General features: G+C 40.3%; 1 protein-coding gene across 1 annotated transcript in view; it reads right to left on the reverse strand.

The window, feature by feature from the left end:
* Positions 1 to 9: 9 nt before the first annotated feature.
* LOC113676379 (uncharacterized) overlaps positions 10 to 21,974 on the reverse strand; it is a 63,193-nt gene continuing 41,228 nt past the window's right edge. Inside the window, exons 74-114 of the mRNA XM_089187626.1 lie at positions 21,644 to 21,925; positions 20,985 to 21,152; positions 20,317 to 20,349; positions 19,698 to 19,979; positions 19,343 to 19,513; positions 19,216 to 19,248; positions 18,531 to 18,812; positions 18,110 to 18,268; positions 17,796 to 17,837; positions 17,652 to 17,684; positions 17,154 to 17,435; positions 16,702 to 16,869; positions 16,421 to 16,456; positions 15,540 to 15,821; positions 15,239 to 15,412; positions 14,976 to 15,008; positions 14,154 to 14,435; positions 13,625 to 13,783; positions 13,479 to 13,526; positions 13,308 to 13,340; positions 12,517 to 12,798; positions 11,490 to 11,657; positions 11,207 to 11,239; positions 10,548 to 10,829; positions 9,830 to 9,997; positions 9,414 to 9,446; positions 8,692 to 8,973; positions 8,373 to 8,531; positions 7,897 to 7,944; positions 7,766 to 7,798; positions 7,025 to 7,306; positions 6,510 to 6,680; positions 6,344 to 6,376; positions 5,594 to 5,875; positions 4,965 to 5,135; positions 4,371 to 4,403; positions 3,998 to 4,279; positions 2,781 to 2,939; positions 2,091 to 2,144; positions 1,396 to 1,970; positions 10 to 577 (exon numbers count right to left, since the gene is read on the reverse strand). Of these exons, the coding sequence (XP_089043752.1) occupies positions 341 to 577; positions 1,396 to 1,970; positions 2,091 to 2,144; positions 2,781 to 2,939; positions 3,998 to 4,279; positions 4,371 to 4,403; positions 4,965 to 5,135; positions 5,594 to 5,875; positions 6,344 to 6,376; positions 6,510 to 6,680; positions 7,025 to 7,306; positions 7,766 to 7,798; positions 7,897 to 7,944; positions 8,373 to 8,531; positions 8,692 to 8,973; positions 9,414 to 9,446; positions 9,830 to 9,997; positions 10,548 to 10,829; positions 11,207 to 11,239; positions 11,490 to 11,657; positions 12,517 to 12,798; positions 13,308 to 13,340; positions 13,479 to 13,526; positions 13,625 to 13,783; positions 14,154 to 14,435; positions 14,976 to 15,008; positions 15,239 to 15,412; positions 15,540 to 15,821; positions 16,421 to 16,456; positions 16,702 to 16,869; positions 17,154 to 17,435; positions 17,652 to 17,684; positions 17,796 to 17,837; positions 18,110 to 18,268; positions 18,531 to 18,812; positions 19,216 to 19,248; positions 19,343 to 19,513; positions 19,698 to 19,979; positions 20,317 to 20,349; positions 20,985 to 21,152; positions 21,644 to 21,925 (6,749 nt within the window). The 3' untranslated portion in view covers positions 10 to 340. The remainder of the gene's footprint in view (positions 578 to 1,395; positions 1,971 to 2,090; positions 2,145 to 2,780; positions 2,940 to 3,997; positions 4,280 to 4,370; positions 4,404 to 4,964; positions 5,136 to 5,593; positions 5,876 to 6,343; positions 6,377 to 6,509; positions 6,681 to 7,024; positions 7,307 to 7,765; positions 7,799 to 7,896; positions 7,945 to 8,372; positions 8,532 to 8,691; positions 8,974 to 9,413; positions 9,447 to 9,829; positions 9,998 to 10,547; positions 10,830 to 11,206; positions 11,240 to 11,489; positions 11,658 to 12,516; positions 12,799 to 13,307; positions 13,341 to 13,478; positions 13,527 to 13,624; positions 13,784 to 14,153; positions 14,436 to 14,975; positions 15,009 to 15,238; positions 15,413 to 15,539; positions 15,822 to 16,420; positions 16,457 to 16,701; positions 16,870 to 17,153; positions 17,436 to 17,651; positions 17,685 to 17,795; positions 17,838 to 18,109; positions 18,269 to 18,530; positions 18,813 to 19,215; positions 19,249 to 19,342; positions 19,514 to 19,697; positions 19,980 to 20,316; positions 20,350 to 20,984; positions 21,153 to 21,643; positions 21,926 to 21,974) is intronic.

Here is a 21,974-nt window from a genome sequence, read left to right on the forward strand (position 1 = left end):
CACGGGTTGTTGACATTGAAAATCAATGAAACTTTATTCCATTTGCTAAACTAAAAACGTAGGCGTTGATTTAAACAGGAGACCTTCATTAAAGGAATATCTGAATCAATTTTCAGAGAGAAAACAAGGTAAACGATCTTGAATTAAGACACCTTTGCCTCATATAAACTGACAGGCAACACTCAGTCAGTTATGCAATGTTGCGTTACGCAAAGCTTTATGTAACGCAACGATTGCTACCAAAAACACCTCAGTGATTGTGCAGTTTCAACTTAAATAAGGAAGGTTTTTGATATTTTTATAGAGTGCCATCGTATCTACCTCGTTTAGATTGGTTTATCTACAAGGTTTTTAAAAATTCCGTTCCGTTTCGTTGTCCACTGTTGTCTTCAATCCTGGTCCCATTTATGTATTGTTCTCTGTTGTTTTCCATCCAGGTCCCATTTACGTAAGGTTCTTCGTTGCGTTCCATCCCTTTTCCATTAATGTATCGTTCTCCTTCTACATCAGTGCTGTTTCGGCCAGCTTCATAGTTGAGCCGCTTCTGTAGATCTCGGTATCGTTCGCGTCCAGGACGCTATTAGTAGAAAACAGATTGCAACGATATTTACTTTTAGGACAAAGAAAACAGAGAAAAGGACACTATTCTGGGTTGTCTTTCTTGGGATGACCCGATTTGGATAATTTTGGCTCATTAAAATTACATGTTATTATGAAAGCGTGACCTTTCTACGATGTGTAAGGTTAAATTGAAGAACACGTGAAAGAAGTGAGGTGCTCATGTATGGACAGCACGCTCGAGCTACGATACTGTTCAGGAATCTATCTCTGACTCCATGCTGTCGTACAAATTTTCCCTAGTTTACGAGTGTAATCCCCCTCCCCCAGTCATGAAAATAGACAGATGATGGTGAGACTGCCTCAGGAAAAAGGTTGCATTGAAAGATGAGGAGGAAGAGGAGGGAAGATTACTCAGACTGGCACCTTTTCCCATTTACCCAACAAAGTATTCGATAATCGATGTAGCTACTTTTGAATTAGTTTGGAGCGACAAGAACATTGTTGAAAAGTGAATTTGAAATTGAACCAAAATAATTCTTTTCTTCCAGTTCTTTCAAGCACAGCACAAGTTATTAGACAACCACTATGAACCAATGAGATAAGAACTTGCAGACTTTTACATTTAAGCCTTCAATGTCTTCAACATCTAACTTCTCCATACAGTATCACCCATGCATCAAACACTGAGCTCACGCGGATAAAATAAATAATTGCTGACTAAAAAAGCTTTTAACTGTCAAACAAGTTTTCTTTGTCAGTAACATAGGAAAAATTTCAGAGACAGAGTTAGGAGAACATGCATAACGATTTTAAGATACAAAGGGAATAGCATACCATTTCTAGGTGTATAGCCTTAGCGATGGTACCCGCTCTAGCGACCAGGCTGCTGTACGAGCGAACCATATACACGTGCCTGTTTCCGTAGGTAAAGGGTCGCAGGTATCGCTGATCAACATAACCAACTCCAATGATAAACACCTTGACGCCATAACGCCTGAACTGCGACGGAAGCCTACTGATGAGGTAGGAGGATCTTGCAGTCTGCTTGCCGCTGACTACCACCACCAAGACCTTTCGGATGAAAGAGAACATCTGCCTCCTTGCGAAGAAATATCGGAGACAAGCTTGTAATCCGACATCGACTCGCCGACCGACTTGGTTTGGAAAGCGGATGTAGTTCAAGGCTCTGAGTACCAGACCTAACGAGTTGTACTGGTTCAAACGCATGCGCAGATGTGGCCGGCTTCCGTAAGTTGCCACACCAACATGTGATTGGTACTTACTGATTGTGAAACGACGGGCGATCGACTTGATGAAGGCCTTCTCAAAGTGGAAATTTCTGCGACCGACATAGCGGGAGCCATCGATCAAGAAAGCAATATCAGCAGTAACACCGACGTGAGACACACCTGTTATATATGAAACATGAAATAAGCATCGCTTCATATTGACTCCTTGCTTTATCTCATTGCTTTCAAACATGTCACATCAAAGGAGAAGACAGAAAAAACACACAAGTGAATACTCACTTCCACCGGGTAATTTTGGCCGCACTGGTTTCGGACGCACTGGCCTGATTCGCCCTGAAAGCGAAAAAACACCAAACGATTGTAAAGAACCTACCTTAAAAGATACTCGAGAATGATGGATAAAGTGGAACTTCACTGTTTAAGTGATGTATCAGCTCTTTTTCTCTTTCTCGATTCTTGTGTTCCCAAAAGCTACTCGAGTTGATACAAAACAGAACGCACTTACGCCAGTGTCGCCCTTTCGTCCGGAATATTGTGTACGAGTCATAATAATATAAGAGTTTCGGAGTAATTCCATTAGCGTCCTTTAAAAAATTTTGCAATCTTATTGGCTGCACTACTCGCTATCTATTCTGTATTGGATAGTAAGCATAGTGAGTAGCCTAAAAGTGTGCGATTGTAGAAAAACCAAAATAAGAACGCGATACTGTATCGTTGTTACGTTTTGAACGACTATAAGATGAAACCAATACATTATTCGTTCTTAATTCATGCCTGATAGTTGATCATCATTATCAGTGAATTACCATTCATACAATTGATACATGTGTCTACTTACAACTAACAGTTTTGCTATTATCGTAACGAAAGTCTACCTTCGAATTTTCAACCTCTAGTTTCTGATCAATTCAAAACAACAAGTACGACAAGCATACTGGTTCAAATCAGCATACAGCTTTAGTTACTTACTGACGCAGTTGCCCCATTTCCTATCCCGATCATAGTTGGGTGTGATAGCGCACCATCTACGGCTGTGGCGAGTTCTTGTGCAGCTGTTGTAACGACGGCCTTTGTAAATGAACGGAAACACACAGCAATGTCGGCTTGTGGTTCGTCTCTTGCAATATCCTGTTTTAAAGAGAGAGAATAACACCAGTTGTATGTCAGTTCTGAATATATTAAACCTTTTCGCTCTAACATCAGTGTTCATATTCTCCATACTGTTTTCATACATTTTCGAAGGTGTTGACGAGGAGAATTTGTTGAAAAAATCCATAGCTTCTCTAGTCAGTGATCATTTCATCCATTCTTGTTACGTCAATGTTTGATTCAGAGGTGATACAGTGAGGAGAAACTACATTCTAATCACTCTTAGGGATCAAAGGGTTAAAGGGGAAAAAAGAAGCAGTTATGATATCCGCTTAATTGTAATGGGAAGTCCGAAGGAGGAGGGGCTAGAACAAATAAACACACAAACAAACAAAAGAATAACAACAACAAATTGCTCGTTAAAGCTGTATCACATCATTTGCGACCGTGCTTGAAGCAGCTTCTACACGATATTGTGCAGAGTAGTCAACTTTCAGATCAGACAGTAAGGGATAAATGAATACTAACAAGAGACAAAGAAGGCAAATTTGAACAAGGACTGGTGGTACACACTCCAACAACATTGGCAAAAAAAAATTTCAGATGGACAGACCCTTACGTTATTTTTTTTTTTCAAATCTACCATTTTCTTTTCCTTATCTTTAACTACTTAAATAATTTTGTCATCATTGGTCACGGCGGTATACAAGACGCGTACTTCATAAAAAAGCGAGTATGCGCATGAGTATGCCACAAGTCTCTGCGACATGGTGGTGACACATGCGCATTGGATCGGTGTGCGAGAGATCGTAGAATGAACTCTTGTTAAGGCCGCACCAAAACCTTTTACACCCTAACATCAGTGTCCATATTCTCCTTACTGTTCTCTATACATTTCCTAAGGTGCTGACAAGGAGAATTTGTTTAGCAATCAAGAGCTTCTTTAGTTGGTGATCATTTCTTTTATTCTCATGACCTTCATGTGTGATTCTGGGGTGATATTGTGAGGAGAAATTTCATGTTAGTCAATCTTAGGGTTCAAAGGGTTAATTGTAATTTATTGTCTGTGAACAAGTTTTCAACACGTTAAAACTTACCTCTTACGGAGTAAACATCATTAGCCCAAGGTCCTCCCTTTCCATTCCTACATCTGTTGGATCGTCCATACCTCCTGTATGTCAACTGAGCTCTTCGACCCGTGGCGCACCATCCCTGATGTTGTACAGCAAACACACTGTATCCCTTTCTCATGGCCACCAAAGCGCATTTCGTAATGGCGTCTGCTCTTCTGCGGTAATAACCGTCGAGAATGGAATCTCGACCTTCCGCTTGTGGAACGGCACGTCGACTAGTATCACGGAAACATCCAATTGCTTTGGCTGAAGAAGAGAGCATACACATTTAAATTAAATTCTCTTATACAGAGAGGGAAGCAGAAGAGCGAACTGTCCCACAAAGAAACTCGCTTACCGCTGACTCCGGTAGTGATTCGTATAGGTGGAGCTGTTGACGACAAAACAAAATGCAAAATCTTTAACTTTGCGACGCCTACTTAATACTTTATGAAAGGCTTAAGCGCCTACAAGAAAGAAAGACCATGGATACACTTAGACTGTACATTTAAAAAGTGAAGCATAGCTGAGTTTTGAATGACTTGCGTCTTTTACCAAGAGCCTCTGCAGGCCGTCAAAGACATATAAAGCGTAAGCGTGACTGAGAAAAATACGAAAGGTTAGAGATAACTTTTGGGTCGTAGAGTTTGGATCTAAGGCTATACTCGAAAAGAGCTGGTGTCAAAAGAAATTAAATGAAGGCAAACGATGACCGCTTTAGAGAACTTATTTAACGTGTTGTCTGAAAATTAATAATTCTCAAACACGAGAAAGAGACAACACTGGACCTCCCAAGATAAACAAAATTATTTGAAGTGCAATAATGAGCATTAAAAACGTCATTTTGTGTGGCAAACAGAGGAGGGAAAGACTCAGAATTTATGTTTAAGCCCCTGAAGGGCGATGTGTTAATAAAATTCAAACCAATAAATGAGCAAGTGAGTTTTCTCACATCTTTTTCCTCTGCAGTACCCCCAGGCTGTTCCCCTTCGATATCCTCCAAAGGTGATTGGGCACCAGGGCCTTGTCTTTCCACGTCTGGTACACGAATAGTGTCTGCGCCCGCGATATACAAACGGAAAAACGCAGCAGTGACCTCGAGTAGTTCTGTGACGACATGTTCCTAGAATAAAGAAGTATAGAAAATACAGAAAACCATAGCGAGATTCCAGGCTATTTCAAATGGTTTGAACTTCAAGTTTCTAAGTTGTTATAGGATTGTAAAGCGGCGTATCAGACTCCTAAAGTGGTGTAACCCTTTCTAGCATGTCTTGTGAATTTACAAACCAACCTAATTCAACAAACTATCTAAGGAATAAAACACAATAAACGTAAAATTAAGGCGTGTATCTGTTGGTTGTTCTAAATTTTCAAGTGCAGTAAAACAAAATGGTGCATCACGTTTCATGCTTAACCAGTCAACGTTTATTGGCTGAGGGAGACTGGCACTATGCGGTTAAAACAGCAAGTGACACATTGAAGGACATTTGTTTAATTTTTGTTGCATTTGAACTGCGCTTTATGTACTTCAAAGACAAAACAAACCTGTGAATATATTGACCACTTGTGCAAATCAATTACCTGATACTCTGTAAACATCATTGGCCCAAGGCCCCCCCTTGCCATTCCTACACCTGTTGGATTTTCCATATCGAGCGAAAGTTCTATGAGCTTGCGGTCCTGACGCACACCATCCACCGTCCTGAACACCAAACACAGCGTACCGCTGACTAGCAGCAGTCAAAGCGCATAATTTGATGGCATTTCTTCGTAGTTTATAGTTTCCTCTTAAAAGGCGACTTCTCCCGTCCATTTGTGGTATGGCCCGCCGAGCTGTGTCTCTATAGCAACCAATTCTTTGAACTGAAAAGAAAAAAAAAACAAAACAAAAGAAAAAAACACGAGGTTTACCTTAAATAATTAAAAAAAAGGAGATGGCAAATTTTTAGTCTGTTGATTCAAGTGAAGAAAGATGTTATTCAGTGAATGGCAAAGGCATCACGCATGAAAAGAGAACAAAAAGGTTTCTCTGTCATTCACTGAATAATATCTTCCTTACAAAAATAAATCTCTACCATAAAATTAAAATACTAGAGTAAGCCTTTACCAAGAAATACGAAGATTTTGTCGTGAGGTTTTGTAAAATTTCTGTATCTTTATCTGCTAAAATCATTTTGATTAAAATCAGAAATTCATTTCGACAAAGGTATAATCATGGTTATATATATATTTCCATGGGAGCACAAAGCTTTTACTTATAAAATACTTAAACAGCAGGATATAGCTCGTAATCTTTAACAAGTGTTAAAGAAAGAAAATAAAGCAACTTACTCCTTATTGAAGGTGTGACCTTTATAGGGCGTACTGCAATCAAAAAGATAGATCAACGTCAAATATTTGTCGCTTCTGATGCATAGCAAGTAAAGACTTCCTATGCAGAAAAAGACCAAAAAAAAAAGTTTATTTTCTCCAAGAGCGACACAAAGACATCCCTAACCTCCTCGTCCTCCGCAAAATCCCCACAGTTTGTCCACGTCATAGTTTGGAGTGAGGGCGCACCATGGACGGCCTCTGGAGCGCACTTGGGAGCAGCGGTTGTAACGCCTGCCGCGGTAAATGAACGGGAACACGCAGCAGTTCTGACTGGTCGTTCTTGTTCTGCAGGAGCCTGAGACGAGTTGAACCGCATAGATTCAGTAGTGTACGATGAGCTCTAAAATACTTCATTGACTCATTCTTCGAAACTTTAAGGAAATTTATGGCGGCATTTGTCAAGAACAAAACAAAAATGCGTCGAAATGGCCAGCATGTATAAAACTGTTGTTACAGATGGGGCGTCTAGATTCTTCAACTTTTTTGTTGATGTGCATGAAAGATAAAAAGGTGAACGTTTCGGAGATTGAATGGTACAGACAGAACACTGTCACGAAATAGTTCCTGCTTCCAAATGGACACGTCTATTTAGAACCACGAGAATTCTCTTAAAAAGCCGAAAATAATGTTTTCTCTGACCTCTCAAGACGTAGACATCATTAGCCCAAGGTCCTCCCTTTCCATTCCTACATCTGCTAGATCTTCCGTATCTACTGTATGTTAAGTGTCCTGTCCTGGAAGCAGCACACCATCCCCCATGCTGCACTGCGAACACTCTAAAGCCTCGTTTTTGTGCGGCCAGAGCGCATTTTCTAATGGCGTACTTCCGTCGACGATAACTTCCTTTAAGAAGACGACTTCTCCCTTCCAGTGGAGATATGGCTCGTCGGCCTGTGTCTCTGAAGCAACCGATGTTCTTTGCTGTAAAAAAAGACATGGAAAAATGAAGGATAAGATAAAAAAAATTAAGCCTTTTATACTTTTATACTCCTGCAACTAACTGTCAAAGTGGAATCTCAAAGGCGGATTCAGAGAATTCATAAAAGGGAGGCCGGAAAATCGCGACTGGAGAATAGACTCCCTCCACAACAGTAATGTCATAAATATCCATACAAGGTGCTTACAAAATAATTAAAAGTAGAGTGGCGAGTGCGCCCCCTACTTCCGTCTCTCCAACTAAATACACGCTCATAAACCATAGGAAGCACGGACAGTTCCTCAAAATATGGTACTTTCTTTAAATTTCTTTGAACTCGACATGCTCTGTCAGCTTTGCATGTAGCAAACATACAGGCGTGCTTCACACTAAACGGAACAATTTCCATTGCGCAAAAGAATAAGTAACCTAGTTACTACAAATATTTTCAGAGGGATACAAACCTCCTAATCCAACGGTGATTCTTACAACTGTTCCTGTAGACACAAATTAAAATAAGACGAATGAATTGCAAGATATTTGCACAAAATAAAGATAGTGAGGTGCACAGAGATGTTCCGAGTACAATTCTTACCTGGCCTTATTGGTCTAACCGGTTTTACAGGTCTAACCGGGCGACGTCCTGAGAAAAGATAAATCAAAAGAATTATGTTCTCGTTTCTTAACACAACTGTTATTGTGAGTAATCTTCACATTGATTTTTAGAAAATTGAACAAAAGCTGTAGCAGAAATCACCCCGACCAATAATGGAGGAAAAGATCGTTAAAAGCATTAAACCAAACTCTAAAGATATGTTGTGAAGCAAAAAAAATACTTTAAGTGTGAAATGATAAAAACTTCTTGGAGAGCTCTAATCTTTCGAGACCAATATTTATCTCCTTTAAAAGTCAATTAATATCCAGGAGAAATGTGGTATGGCAGAATGTCAGCAAAGAAATATTTTTTGATTCAAAATCAAATTCTCAGTACTTAAAACATAAGAAACGAATAGCAGATAATAAGGAGAATTGAACTTAAGTTCTTATGGGCTGAAAGGATCTGGAACTTACCAGCACAGTTACCCCATTTCTTGTCTCTGTCATAGTTGCCGGTCAGCGAGCACCATGGACGATTGTGATTCTTTTTCGTGCAACTGTTATAACGGCGGCCTTTATAGATGAACGGGAAGCTGCAGCAGTAGCGAGAGGTTGTTCTCTTTCGGCACCTCCCTACGAAAACAAAGCGAGAGCTGTATGAAACAGAGCCATAATAGGCGGTATAAGCACTGTTTTGTCTCATCTTACTTTCAATCGAATCGTCCGATCGTCCGCGAGAGTAGCCCCGAGAAGGATTGTGAATATTACGAAGCGACAATCTCTTTAGCCTCACCTCGAATAAAATATACGTCATTGGCCCAAGGTCCTCCTTTCCCGTTTCTACACCGATTGGATCGTCCATACCTCCTGTAAGTCAAGTGAGCTCTTCGACTTGTGGCGCACCATCCCTGATGTTGTACAGCAAAGGCTACATGACCAAGCCTCAAGGCAACCAGAGCACATTTGTCAATGGCGTCGGCTCTTCTTCGGTAATAATCCCGGAGAAGAATATCTTTGCCGTCTATACCGGGAATAGCTCGACGAGCAGTGTCGCGCCAGCAGCCTCTTGACTTGACTGAAAATACATGTCAACATATTTTTAAGGTCAAAACTTCGCCTTTTGTATTTGTTTACTTAAAGATCAAAACCTGATGAATTTTAAAACGATCTCGCAATTAAGAATGAATCAAGATGAGTGAATGAAATGTTTCGTTCTAATTTTGTTAGCCCTAACAAGTCTAAACTTTTTATACTTATTACAAATTAACTGACTGATCACTGTCGCCGAACACAATGAAAGCATTACGCGGGAGTATCAGATTTCTCTATTTGTTCTCGGTTTTCACAAAAAGTGGTATTTTAGGAGATAATCTATGGTTAGGTTTAAATTATGCTCCAATAACATTTCGTAATAGGGAAGATTGCTACAAAGATGGCTGTGTTGATTATCTCATAACGGAATTGTTCATGGTCATTAAAATATTCTTTTAGAAATAAGTAAAAAAAATTACATACCTCTCACTCCAGTTGTCACCTTTATTGGTTTGGCTGAAAAGATCAATAATATTTATTTAATAATATTTACAATAATAATATATTTACCTTTTGTTAAAACTTATACAAATGCAATATATAGAAAAAGGTCAAGATCCAGCTTATGACAATAAGACGCCAAGCTGACAAGGCCATATGTACATAAATCAGGCAGGCAAGGATAGAAGTCAACTAGACAAACTGTGAGTAACTGAGGACGTAGTGTGTGTCTTCCTTCCAGAAGGGCAGACAAACATGAAGCGATTGAAACGAGGACGGATACAGCAAGACACACAGGCAGAGAAATACAAAGCAAAACAACATACAAACTGAAAAAACAGAGAAACATAGGAACGAAGAAAGAAGGAACAACTACGAGGCTAATTGATCTGACTTACGTCTTGCTCCACCCCTGCAGTACCCCCACAGTTTGTTCGTCCTAAAGTCAGGAGTGATCGCGCACCACTTTTGGCCACGACTGTTTGTAGCACAACCTCTGTATCGACGCCGGCGATACGTGAATGGTACACAGCAGTAGCCAGTTGTAGTGCGAAGACGACATTTTCCTAGTAAGGCAAAATCATATCATAACCGAATTATGAGAAACAAGAAAGGTTTATGAGAGAATTTATCAGTTATGACGAAGTCAACAGAAAGTTTTGATAAGTGAGGAACCACTAGGTCCAAAGGCGAGTAAGAAGAAAACTCTACGTAGAATATACTGTAGGAAAATAAACTGAGCCATAACACTAGACAAGACAAGTAGTGTGCACCTCGTTAGAGTTTCACAAACCAAAATTAATGTGACTATAACGACAACTCAGAATAAAGAATCAATTGATGACCTGTTAATTACTTATTCCTTACAAACTTTTTATTGCTTTGCTTTTACTCGCTTTGCGCGAATGGCGCGGAAAAAATTCCGGACAGTGATCCGTATTGTAAAGGGTGGATTGGTTACGAGCACACGATCAACCAATCACATTCGAGGATTTAAGGTTCCGCTCCGTTGAGATGCTTCATACAAAGACTGTTACGCAGTTTTTACGCAGTTTTTTTGATAGCTATGCCGTTTAGATGATAAACTTACTAAACGGTAAGAGAAACATAACAAACCTGAGATTCTGTAAACATCATTCGCCCAGGGGCCTCCCTTTCCATTCCTACACCTGTTTGATCGGCCGTACTTGGCGTAGGTTCTGAAGGCCCGCGGATCAGATGCACACCAGCCGCCATGTTGGACTCCAAACACCCTAAAACCAAATCGAGAGGCAGCCAGGGCACACTTAGCAATGGCTTTCTTTCTTCTCTGGTAATTTCCTCTGACAAGCAGAAGTTTACCGTCCAATGGTTTGATAGCTCGGTGAGATGCATCACGGAAGCAGCCGATTCTTTGGACTGCAAGTGTAAAGATGATATGTCATTAGCCATGACCCATCTGACACATTTTGTAAAGTACTCTTGCAATTGCAGAAGAACCGTGAAAAAATATCAGTAGAAAAAACTGATCATGGAGACCGAGGAGTTGCCAAGAAGGAGGCTAGTTACGAAAGAAAATTTCGAAATTTGTTGGTACAAACTATTTCATTAGTTCTCTTATTTAGCTCATCACACTGAGGAAAGAAAACTAGCGTTTCAAAACAAGACGTTCAAGAAGGGTCGGACTTAGTATAGCACCCGTCAATGACATATTTTACAAAAATGTCCGAAAGTCACCCAAACATTTAAGACGAGCAGTAAAAAAAACAAAAAAACACCAAACAAGGAATACTTACTGCTAATAAATGGAGCGATCTTTATTGCAGGAACTAAAAGAAATAAAACCGGAAAAAAAAGTTTATTTTGAGTAGTTTTTTTTCTTTCAATTTGAATAAATTAACAAAATAAAAGAAAAAGGTTCTAGGAGAAGGTAGAAAAACTTTGTAATAACAAGGAAAAAATGTAAACGAACTTTAAAATAACTTGCGCATCGATAAGTGAGTACTGTGGTGTGCTCATTAACTTCACAAAAAGCTATACGGTGGGCCTTTTGGTATTTAAGATAAACATAGTCTTCACCTCCGCGTCCACGACAGTATCCCCACAATTTGTCCACGTCATAATTAGGAGTAATGGCGCACCAGGGCCGTTTTGAGTTGACCCTTGAACAGCTAGTGTACCTTCTACCTTTGTAGACAAACGGGAACACGCATGCGTTGTTGCGTGTTGTTCGCGCACGAGCGGAGCCTAGAGGAATAATATAATTAAATCAGTCATTGGTATTTTGCCGGTTGGCTTGGAAGACAGGAGTAAACTAATGAATGTGTTGTTCGGCGGCGGGTTGTTCGAAAGGCGATTGACCAGCGGTTTCAATCATTTTTCGCATGAGCTGCTACCGATAATGTAATAGGCAGCTGTGCTGAAACCCACCACGAGAACCAGCTCGCAGTTTAACCCTTTACACCCTAACATCAGTATGCATATTCTCCATACTGTTCTCTATACATTTCCAAAGATGCTGACAAGGAGAATTTGTTTAAAAATCAAGAGCTTCTTTAGTTGGTGATCATTTATTTAATTCTCATGACCTTAATGTTTCATTGAGGGGTGATTTTCTAAGGAGAAATTAGATGTTAATCACTCTCAGGGGTTAAAGGGTTGAACAAGACAGCAGTAAGAGGTCTTATAGGAAGCGGTAGACCAACGGTAACTGGCTTTTAATGAAACGTCTAGGTTAACACTATACTAAGTTGACTCATATACAGCCACGGACAAATCAAACATTTCTCTACTCCCTTGTAAGTATTTTTAGCAACGTAAGGAACTTTACAAATAAGTTCATCTCTCTACCACGCCCTACATCAGCGTAGTTGATTTTAGAGCAAAGCTGATTTCCTTGTTAATGCAGTTGTGTCATGAGTATTACACGCGGTTGTAGCCGTTTTTAGTTTCTCTTGAGGGATTCATTTGGAATTAAGATGAAAACATCCCGACGAGGACATGAAACTGGAAATCAAATACGAACCCCAAAGCTCACGGCAAAGCAGTAGAAAAATTAATCAGAAACTATTTGGTTAACTCAAACTGGCAGAAAAGTTCCTGTTACCTTTCAGAACGTAAACAGTGTTTGCCCATGGTCCTCCCTTTCCATTCCTACACCTCTTAGATCTTCCGTATCTTCCGTACGTTCGATAGGCGAATTTAGATGAAGCACACCATCCCTGGTGCTGTATTGCAAACACTCTATATCCTCGTCTTTCTGCAGCGACACCGCATTTTTGAATCGAATATCTTCTTCGTCGGTAAGGTCCTTTAAGGAGACGGCTCCTCCCTTCCATAGTTGGAATCGCTCGGCGACCAGTGTCCCTGAAGCAACCGATAGGTATGGCTAGAAGTGGATAAGAATATTTTTTAAGAGTTGGTCGTTCGCAATTCCTTTAATTTTAGTCTCCATCCGTAACTTAAATTTTTTTTTTTGGTTCATACTTGTCCATTAGGTTTTCGTCTGGTCCAACAAACCTCTTACTCTGAAATAATATCTATGTAATAAAATATATTTGACTTGAAGAGGATAAGCGAAGAATTGATCCACACAGTTTAAGTAAAATAGAGGCTAAGACGTCTATCAAACCCACGGGGAGGGGGGGAGGAGGGTAAATTTGTCTCACTCTGGCTATATTTAGTGTTAAATGGAACTTTAAGTCGAGGGACTCCTTCAGGACTGTAAAGTGTCCGTTAGAGAAAGGTAATAACAAAAATGTTATATTAACATATTTTTTTAGACGGAATCAAAGTGAGTTTCAATTAAAAAAAGTGTCCCGGAAGAAAAAGTCTGTATTTCTCATTAAAAATGGCCTTAACTATTCAGAAAACCGAATTACGACATTAAAGAGATACCTTTCAATCCAATAGTGATTTGAACGACACGGGCTGCAATGAAAAGAAAACAGGTTGAGGGACGAAACAACGGAAGAAAAAACTAATCACAACGTGTCTCGACTGTTTTAAACATCGCGATATGCTACTCTTAAGACTGCGTGAAAACACACAAGTACTCGATCAACTAACCTCTCACGGGCGGAATGATTGGTTTCACTGGTCGAACAGGTTTACGTGCTACAAAAAAATAAGAAAACATTAAAATAAAATCATAGAAATACTATATAGTCAGAACTACAATTCACTTTTTCCGGAAATGAAAACAAAATTCTTACTGGCACAGTTGGCCCATTTCCTGTCGCGATCATAGTTAGAAGTTAAAGCACACCATGGACGATTATGGTTTTTTCTTGTACAACTGTTATAGCGACGACCTTTGTAGATAAACGGCAGCGAGCAACAATAACGTTTAGTTGTCTTTGCTCCACAGGATCCTGAAAGATAAAATTATACAATGGTTAATTCATGTCCAATGATACATTACAAGGTTGCACAAGGAGATCAGAAAATCTCTAAGAGAAGTAACTCTTTTCGATGGAATGCCTAAACGTAAATATTACCACTCAAATAATTTTTTTCTTAATTTGAAAATAGCAAAACAATTACGAATACCCGTAGACCAAATACACCATCACATGAATGAAAGAAGACGAGAGAATGTGGAACACAAAGTATACTAAGCAAAGGACCATTATCCGTTTCTAATAACTTGCGCAAATTACTTTGAAGGGTACACCATTGAGGTCAGAAAAAAGACGACTCAATTTGTAGTAATTATTGTATCCAACAGTACCCATTACTCACCGTACACTCTGTACACATCATTAGCCCAAGGTCCTCCCTTTCCCTTCCTACACCGATTGGATCGTCCGTACCTCCCATACGTCACATGAGCTCTTCGACCCGTAGCGCACCATCCCTGATGTTGGACGGCAAACACCTTGGCTCGGAGCATCAAAGCAACAAGAGCGCATTTCTCAATGGCGGCTTTTCGTGATCGGTAGTAGCCTTTCACTAACGAGTAACGACCGTCCACTCCTGGGATAGCTCGCCGAGCAGTGTCTTTGAAGCATCCAAGCGGTTTGACTGAAAGGTGTTGTCAAGGAATAAAAGAAAACAAAAGGTTAATGAACTAATCTGAGACTCACCAGGACAAGGCATGACCAAGGAGGGGGGGGGGGGAGAGGGGAGGAAGGGCATGACCAAGGGGGGGGGGAAAGAGAGGGGAGGAGGGACATGACCGACGGGAGGGGGGAGGGAGTTAGCGGGATGCTGACATACCTAATTTTTTCCCCCGTGAAATCTTCAATTCAATATATTAGGAATTTCCTTCACTTGACTAAACTACACGAATAAAAAACAACTTTTTGTTGTATTTGGGAGATACCGTACACCTGATTAACAAAGACCCCGAAAATCTTAATATCTTTAACCCCCGAAAAAGCCTGCATGAATTAAGACATTCGTTTATTAATCCGAAACCAAGATCAGAGAATAGAAGGGAACACTGAATGCATAAAAACAGTCAACTCAACACTTGTGTTTGTGTAACTCTAATTGAAAGCAGCGGATGGCGAGAGGAAGTTGGTTTAGTAAATACTTGAATAATAATCAGTCATAACTTACTGACAACTCCACTTGTGATTCGTGTTGGTGGAACTGTTGGCAAAATGAACACGTTCATTTAGTTACTTTCCATGTAAAAACCTCTTATCAACTGAGTTCGAGTTCCATACTTAAAGTTGCGGACCGAGTTTTTTTCGCTTGGATTTCTGGCCCGTGCGATGCGCGCTTAAGTGACCATGGAAGTCACCTAAACACGATCTATTGGATGACTCAACAAACAAACAAACAAACAATCAAACGAACCTCACAAGATGAAATCTTACCTCGATATCCTCTACAGTAACCCCAAGGTTGTCCTTTGCGGTAGCCTGGGAGGGTTGGACACCAGGCCCTTCTCAGTCGACTTCCACGAATTGTACATGACCTGTATATGCGCCCACCATACCGGAACGGGAATACACAGCAGTTGCCGGTAACAGTACGCTGTTTACACCTTCCTGTGAAAAGAAAAACAGTATGGCTTGTTAAACGATTGCCTCTACTTCCAGAGGAGGTGATAAGAAGCTGCCCGAGTTTCCTACCACCAGCGTAATCGATAACATCGTGGCTGAAAAGTTTAAGCACCTGAAATCCTGTAAACATCATTAGCCCAAGCTCCTCCTTTTCCATTCCTACATCTGTTTGACCGGCCATACTTAGCATATGTTTTATAGGCATAACGCCCGGATGCACACTGTCCGCCATGTTGGACTCCCATGTAGGAGTAGCCACGTTTTATGGCGACTAACGCACATTTTCGAATGGCGTATTTTCTTCGTTGGTAGTTTCCTCTTAAGAACGGGCTTCGGCCTTCAATTATAGGGATGGCTCTGCGCCAGGTGTCTTTGTAACATCCTATTCTCTGGACTGAAGGACAAACATGCGAAAGAAAAGGTTATTGAAGTTTCGATAATAAACGTAAATTTCAAGCCTACAAGGGTATCGTTTGAGGGTAAAAATTGATGCGAGACAATCCTTTCTCTAAATTGTATTAGTTAACATGTCAACATGGTCAACATTTTGACCAAATAGATATAGGTATACTCCTAAAAGATCCATGAATCGTGATGTTAAATTTTTTGTTTCGAAGTGGACTCAGAGATGTGTATTTCTTCGTTTTGTCGTCACCAAAGAACTTGCTCTGAAAAAAGCGAGCTAACAAAGAACATCAGAAACAGACTGGGCAGCCATGCTATGCACGAAAGTTCCTATTCTTTTCTTAGAAGAAATTTCGATACTGTTTTTAATAACTCTGTCCCAAATTCCATTAAGAATTTGACGCGGCGTCATCAGTAGTCAACTTCAAGACTGCCCTCTTCAATTCAAAAAGCAAGATTTCCTAAAATAACTTAAATGCAAGCAATTTTTTTTCAGGAATGCATGAATACAATGTAAATTGACGGTAGGACCGAAGCGGATATTACAGTGTGTTATCCTGACCACTAATATTGAGTTATTTTACTCACGTGTTATCGAGGTAGTAATCCTGATTGGACGCACAGCTGTTTTAAGAGAAAATTGCGCAAACTTTGGTCAATAGTCTTTTTATTTTTACCGTCTAATATGGGTCTAAAATTGGCCATCGAATAGACTATAATGAGTTAAGGGGTCCTGGGAGGCCAACGGAATAGCAGTCGAAACTTCCTGGTTTACAATTGATAGTGACTCTGTATCGTGAGACAAATCGTTTAATGTTCATTTGTATTATATCTAAGGTAAAAAAAGATATCATTTGCTAATTCCTTACGTTTTCTTCCTCCGCAGTATCCAAACAGCTTATCGTGATCGTAATTTGGCGTACTGGCGCACCACGCTCGTTTGGAGTTGACTCTGGTACAGCGGTTGTATCGTCTGCCCTTGTAAATGAATGGGAACACACAGCAGTTTCCAGTAGATGAGCGTACACGGCATGAACCTATCAGAAGAAAGAAAAAAATAATAAATTACAAAGCTATAAGGAGCTACAAAAAGACCATTTCCAAAATACCCAAAGCCTTGAAGTTAAGTGCGAAACGATTGATAGGAATATCATTTACATTTTCACACCAATAAAACTCGTGTATTCAGGAAAGGTTTCGCAATTAGTCTCATTTAAGAAGCGAGGTTCTCTGAAACTCGGAAATAGCTTATTGATCAGACAGCCATAAGAAATGGAAAAACCAGAAAAATCTTCAGGAGCGACATAAGTAAAACGGATACCTCTGAGTACATAGACATCATTAGCCCAAGGTCCTCCCTTTCCATTCCTACATCTGTTAGATCTTCCGTATTTCCCATAGGTGAGATGAGCTCTCCTTCCTGACGCACACCATCCTCCATGTTGCACAGCGAATACTCTGTGTCCCTTTGCATAAGCCGCGAGAGCACATTTCTTGATAGCGTATCGTCTTCTGCGGTAATTTCCTCTAAGAAGGCGACTTCTGCGCTCCAAGGTTGGTATGGCCCGTCGGCCAGTGTCTCTGTAACAGCCGATACCCTTAGCTGAGTGGGAAAAAGTTGCATCAGGTAGAGAACAACAAAAGCAAACTTTTCAAACTAAACATTTACAAAAAAAATATGTTCCTACCGTCTCATAGAAGAACTAACAACTCCTAAAATGGCTCAGCAAAAAAAATTTACTTCTAACAAGATTTCTGTAAAAGATTAAGGCGAAAAATACATAATTGAATAATTCAAAAACGTTCGAACGTTACTCACCAACTAAGTTAACTGTTACTCTTACAGTTTTTCCTGTAATACAAAGATATTAAAGAAATAAATATTTAAAAACGATTACAGAATTAATTTATGGAATGAATTTCGAGTTCAGCAACTTATTTTCAAAATAAATAAAGTTCTCACCCGTTGGACGAACTGGGCGAACAGGTTTGACCGGTCGGCGACCTAAAAACGAAAAAATGACATACTTATATTTATTTACTATGAAACCGTCTGACCTTATCTTTTAATACCAAACATTTACCTGAAGAAATGTTATTTTCTAAAGTTCCATATGATTGCCCTCTTACGTGGGAGCCAATAAAAATATCGCAAATTTTAAACCAGCTTAAAAACCACAGAGAGAAGGATGTTTGAACAGAGCTAAAGTGGTTTTATTGCGCAAGATTCAGTTCAAAAGTAAATAGTATTCCTTACTCAGTAACAATTAAACTCACCAGCACAGTTGCCCCATTTCCTATCCCGATCGTAATGGCCTGTAATAGCACACCATGGTCGATTGTGGTTCTTTCTTGTACATCTGTGATAACGACGGCCTTTGTAGATGAACGGGAACACACAACAGTAGCGAGATGTCGTTCGCTTCCGGCAATGGCCTGCGATTTAAAAAAATGCAGAATCACTAGACTCAATAAATTGTTGGCCGAAAAAAACAATCACCACTACAAACATGGGACTCTTTTCCCCTTCCAATATTTTTACTCACGATGAGCGTTTGCATTTAGGGAGCGAAATACTGCCCACTTGACTTTTATAAAGACTTCCGCTTTGAGATACAGGTAAATTTCATCGATAAGAGTTGGTTGTCTTTTTCAGGACTGCCCTTACTCGAGCGAACAACTTACACTAAGAACTTACCGTACACGCGGTACACGTCATTGGCCCACGGTCCTCCCTTGCCATTCCTACACCGATTGGATCGTCCATACTTTCCGTAAGTCACATGAGCTCTTGGACCTGTAGCGCACCATCCCTGATGTTGAACAGCAAAAGCTCTGTAACCAAACCTCATAGCAACTGCAGCACATTTCTTCAAGGCGTCCGCTCTTCTACGGTAATATCCCCTCACTATTGGGTAACGACCGTCTACTCCTGGAATAGCTCGCCGACCTGTGTCCTTGAAGCATCCAAGTGACTTGACTATAAAGAAAAGCAACTATTAAACTCGCATAAATCTTAACCTTTTACACCTTAACCTCATTACGCGTATTTTCCATACTGTTCTCCGTACTTTTCCAAGTTAGTTCAAAGGAGAATTTGTTTGAGAATCAAGAGCTTCTTTGGTTGGTGATCATTTCCTTTATTCTCATGACCTTAATGTGTGATTGCAGGGTGATATTGTAAGGAGAAATTAGATGCTAGTCACTCTTAGTGGTCAAAGCATTAAAGACGTCTGGATGTACTCTTAAAATTTCGTCTTCTTTACAAATTCCACGAGAATTAACAGACCAACACATAATCACTAAAACTATCCCCAGATGTAGACGACATAAATTTAATAACTTAAAAATTAACAACAAGTAGGTAATAGATTCAAACTTACCAAAAACTCCAGGAGTGATTCTGATGGGTGGAGCTGTAGAGGAAAGGACAAATAAGAGACGATCAGCAGTATAATCGCATCTTGAGAGTTAAAGTGTTCAAATAACAGTAGAAAGTAAGCGCCTTACATTTTCTTCCTCCCCTGCAGTACCCCCACAGTTTGTTTGTTCTGTAGTCTGGAGTGATTGCGCACCATCTCCTGCCATTTCGAGCCCTGGCAGGACGTTTGTATCGACGCCCTCGATACACGAACGGAAATGAACAGCAGTTTCCTTTTGTAGTGCGATACTTGCAAGTTCCTGAGGTGAAAAAAAACCATAATCTTGTTTAGAAAACAAGAAAAATTAAATAACTGGACGCTGTATAAAATTTATGCTTTGGTAGAGGGCCTAGTACCCGATATGGTGGAGAAATTAAACAGGGGACGCTTCGATATTCAATGTATGACGCACTTGTTAGTTGCTTTCAAAGTGCATCACCCACCTGCTATTCTATAGACATCATTAGCCCAAGGTCCACCTTTGCCATTTCTACATCTGTTTGATCGGCCATACTTAGCATACGTCCTCCCAGCATGCGGTCCTGTTGCACACCAGCCGCCATGCTGGATTCCGAACCATTTGTATCCACGTGCTGCAGCAACAAGCGCGCATTTGCGAATGGCTAATGGACGGCGTTGGTAGTTGCCTCTTAACAGCACACTTCGGCCATCCATTTGAGGAATTGCTCGGCGCGATGTGTCCCTGAAGCAGCCGACTCTTCGGACTGAAAGAAAAATCCAAGGGAACATGATTCAAAACTGGTTAACGAAGGAGGATGGTATATTTTTGAGACGGCTCGGCGGTCAAATGAAGAGAGATTAATTTGTCACGAGCGTTAACAACAAAAACAAAAACGTAATTCCCGCGCGAGGAATCAAACCCGAAACACTCGGATTTCGTAGACCGATGCTTTTAGCTGAGCTTGGATATCTAGGCTGTAGTATACGTTCTAATATGACCTATGTCTTGCACACTAACTGTTAGTAGTTACCACTAAATTGTTTGCAAACTTATAGAAATCCTGGATAATATGAATTCCTGACGGGAATTTAAATACTTACTATTAATTGAAGGTGTTACTCTGATGAAAGAGACTGGAAAGAAATAAAACCAAGTTAATAACAAATTCAGATGTAGGATAGATACGGAAAACAAGCAAGCGAACCTCACTATGATAAGAAACAATGCAATCAAGAACTAAATCCAGGCTCCGGTTGTTCGAAGGTTGGATAACACTATCCACTGAATAAAACTCTATCTGGTGGATAACGCTGAACGTTTTGTTATCACTTATCCGCCGGATAGCAATTTATCTGTTGAATAGCGTTATCCGCCCTTTATATAACTGGGCCCAAGGTAATAATGATGCCAAACAAGGTAATTTGAGTCGTAAATTGGCTACCGTGGAGAGTTTCAAAGTTGACGAAGGGCTAACACTCGAAAAATCAGCTTTGAAACTCTTTACGGTGACCAATTTACCTTATCAACTCAGTCGATAATACCAAATTACTGTTTTATACTCTCCCACCGACGCAGTACCACAGCGTCTTTAGAAACTTACCTTCTTTAATAATGGGGGCTGTTTAACATAATTTATTCCGCAATTCCCTTCCATTCTCTAAGGTGACGCTTTTTAGTATCATTATCTATTCTGATTCAGATCCCCTCTTCGCTCTCAAAGAAATCCTACATCAGTTCTATCATAAACTCATCGAAAATTTTTACTCACCTCCGTGTCCTTCACAATAGCCCCACATTTTATCAGCATCATAACTTGAAGTAGTTGCACACCATGGGCGAGCAGCATTGACCCTGGTGCAGCGTGAATATCGTCTACCTTTGTACACGAACGGGAATACACAGCAGTTTTTGCGGGCTGTTCTTGTGCGACAGGAACCTGGAAGAAAGCGAAGCAATTAAATGACAGTGTTAACAGTATAATAATGCTTATTTACCATTGCAAAGTATAGACCTCCGACTTACGGCGTTCAGCTATTCAGCTCTCCTGGGCGTTCAATTTTAGAAGAATTGTAGTTATTTCGCACTATCGAATGCAATGTTATGCACTCTCAAATCCTGCATACTTCGTGATTTCTGCATTTGGCAAAGCGCACATTTCATGACCCGCCCTTTTCTGGTCTGAGCACGAGTGTGAAAAATATCCAGCCTCACTCAAAGCAGAGACTTAGTCCCGACAGAACTAGTTCGGTCAGTTCTGGGAATTGCCCCCAACAAGACGGTCCCACCGGCCGATACAAGATATGGCAAAGAGCGTTAGTATAACACTTGGTTACCCCATCCTTGCGCATACTTGACAAGCAATCACTTGCTCGAAAAAACATTTTTTTCCCACCTTCACTGACATAAGGAAAGGTTTCAATTACTTACCCCTCACAACGTAAACATCATTGGCCCAGGGTCCTCCCTTTCCATTCCTGCATCTGTTAGATTTTCCGTATTTACGGTATGTTATGTGAGCCATCCTTGAAGATGCGCACCATCCTTGATGCTGTAAGGCGAACACTTTGTAGCCTCGTCTATAAGCTGCCTGGAAACATTTGCGAATAGCATCTCGTCTTCTGCGGTAATTTCCTTTAAGGAAGCGGCTTCGACCTTCCAAGGGGCGTATGGCTCGTCGGCGGGTGTCTTTGTAGCAACCGATGCTGTATGCTAAATTTAAAATCGTAAAATTGTTATCTTTTGCTGTGCACGGTCGAAT

This window comes from Pocillopora damicornis, chromosome 11, assembly GCF_964200805.1.
Source record: "Pocillopora damicornis chromosome 11, jaPocDami1.2, whole genome shotgun sequence".
NCBI lineage: Eukaryota > Metazoa > Cnidaria > Anthozoa > Scleractinia > Pocilloporidae > Pocillopora > Pocillopora damicornis.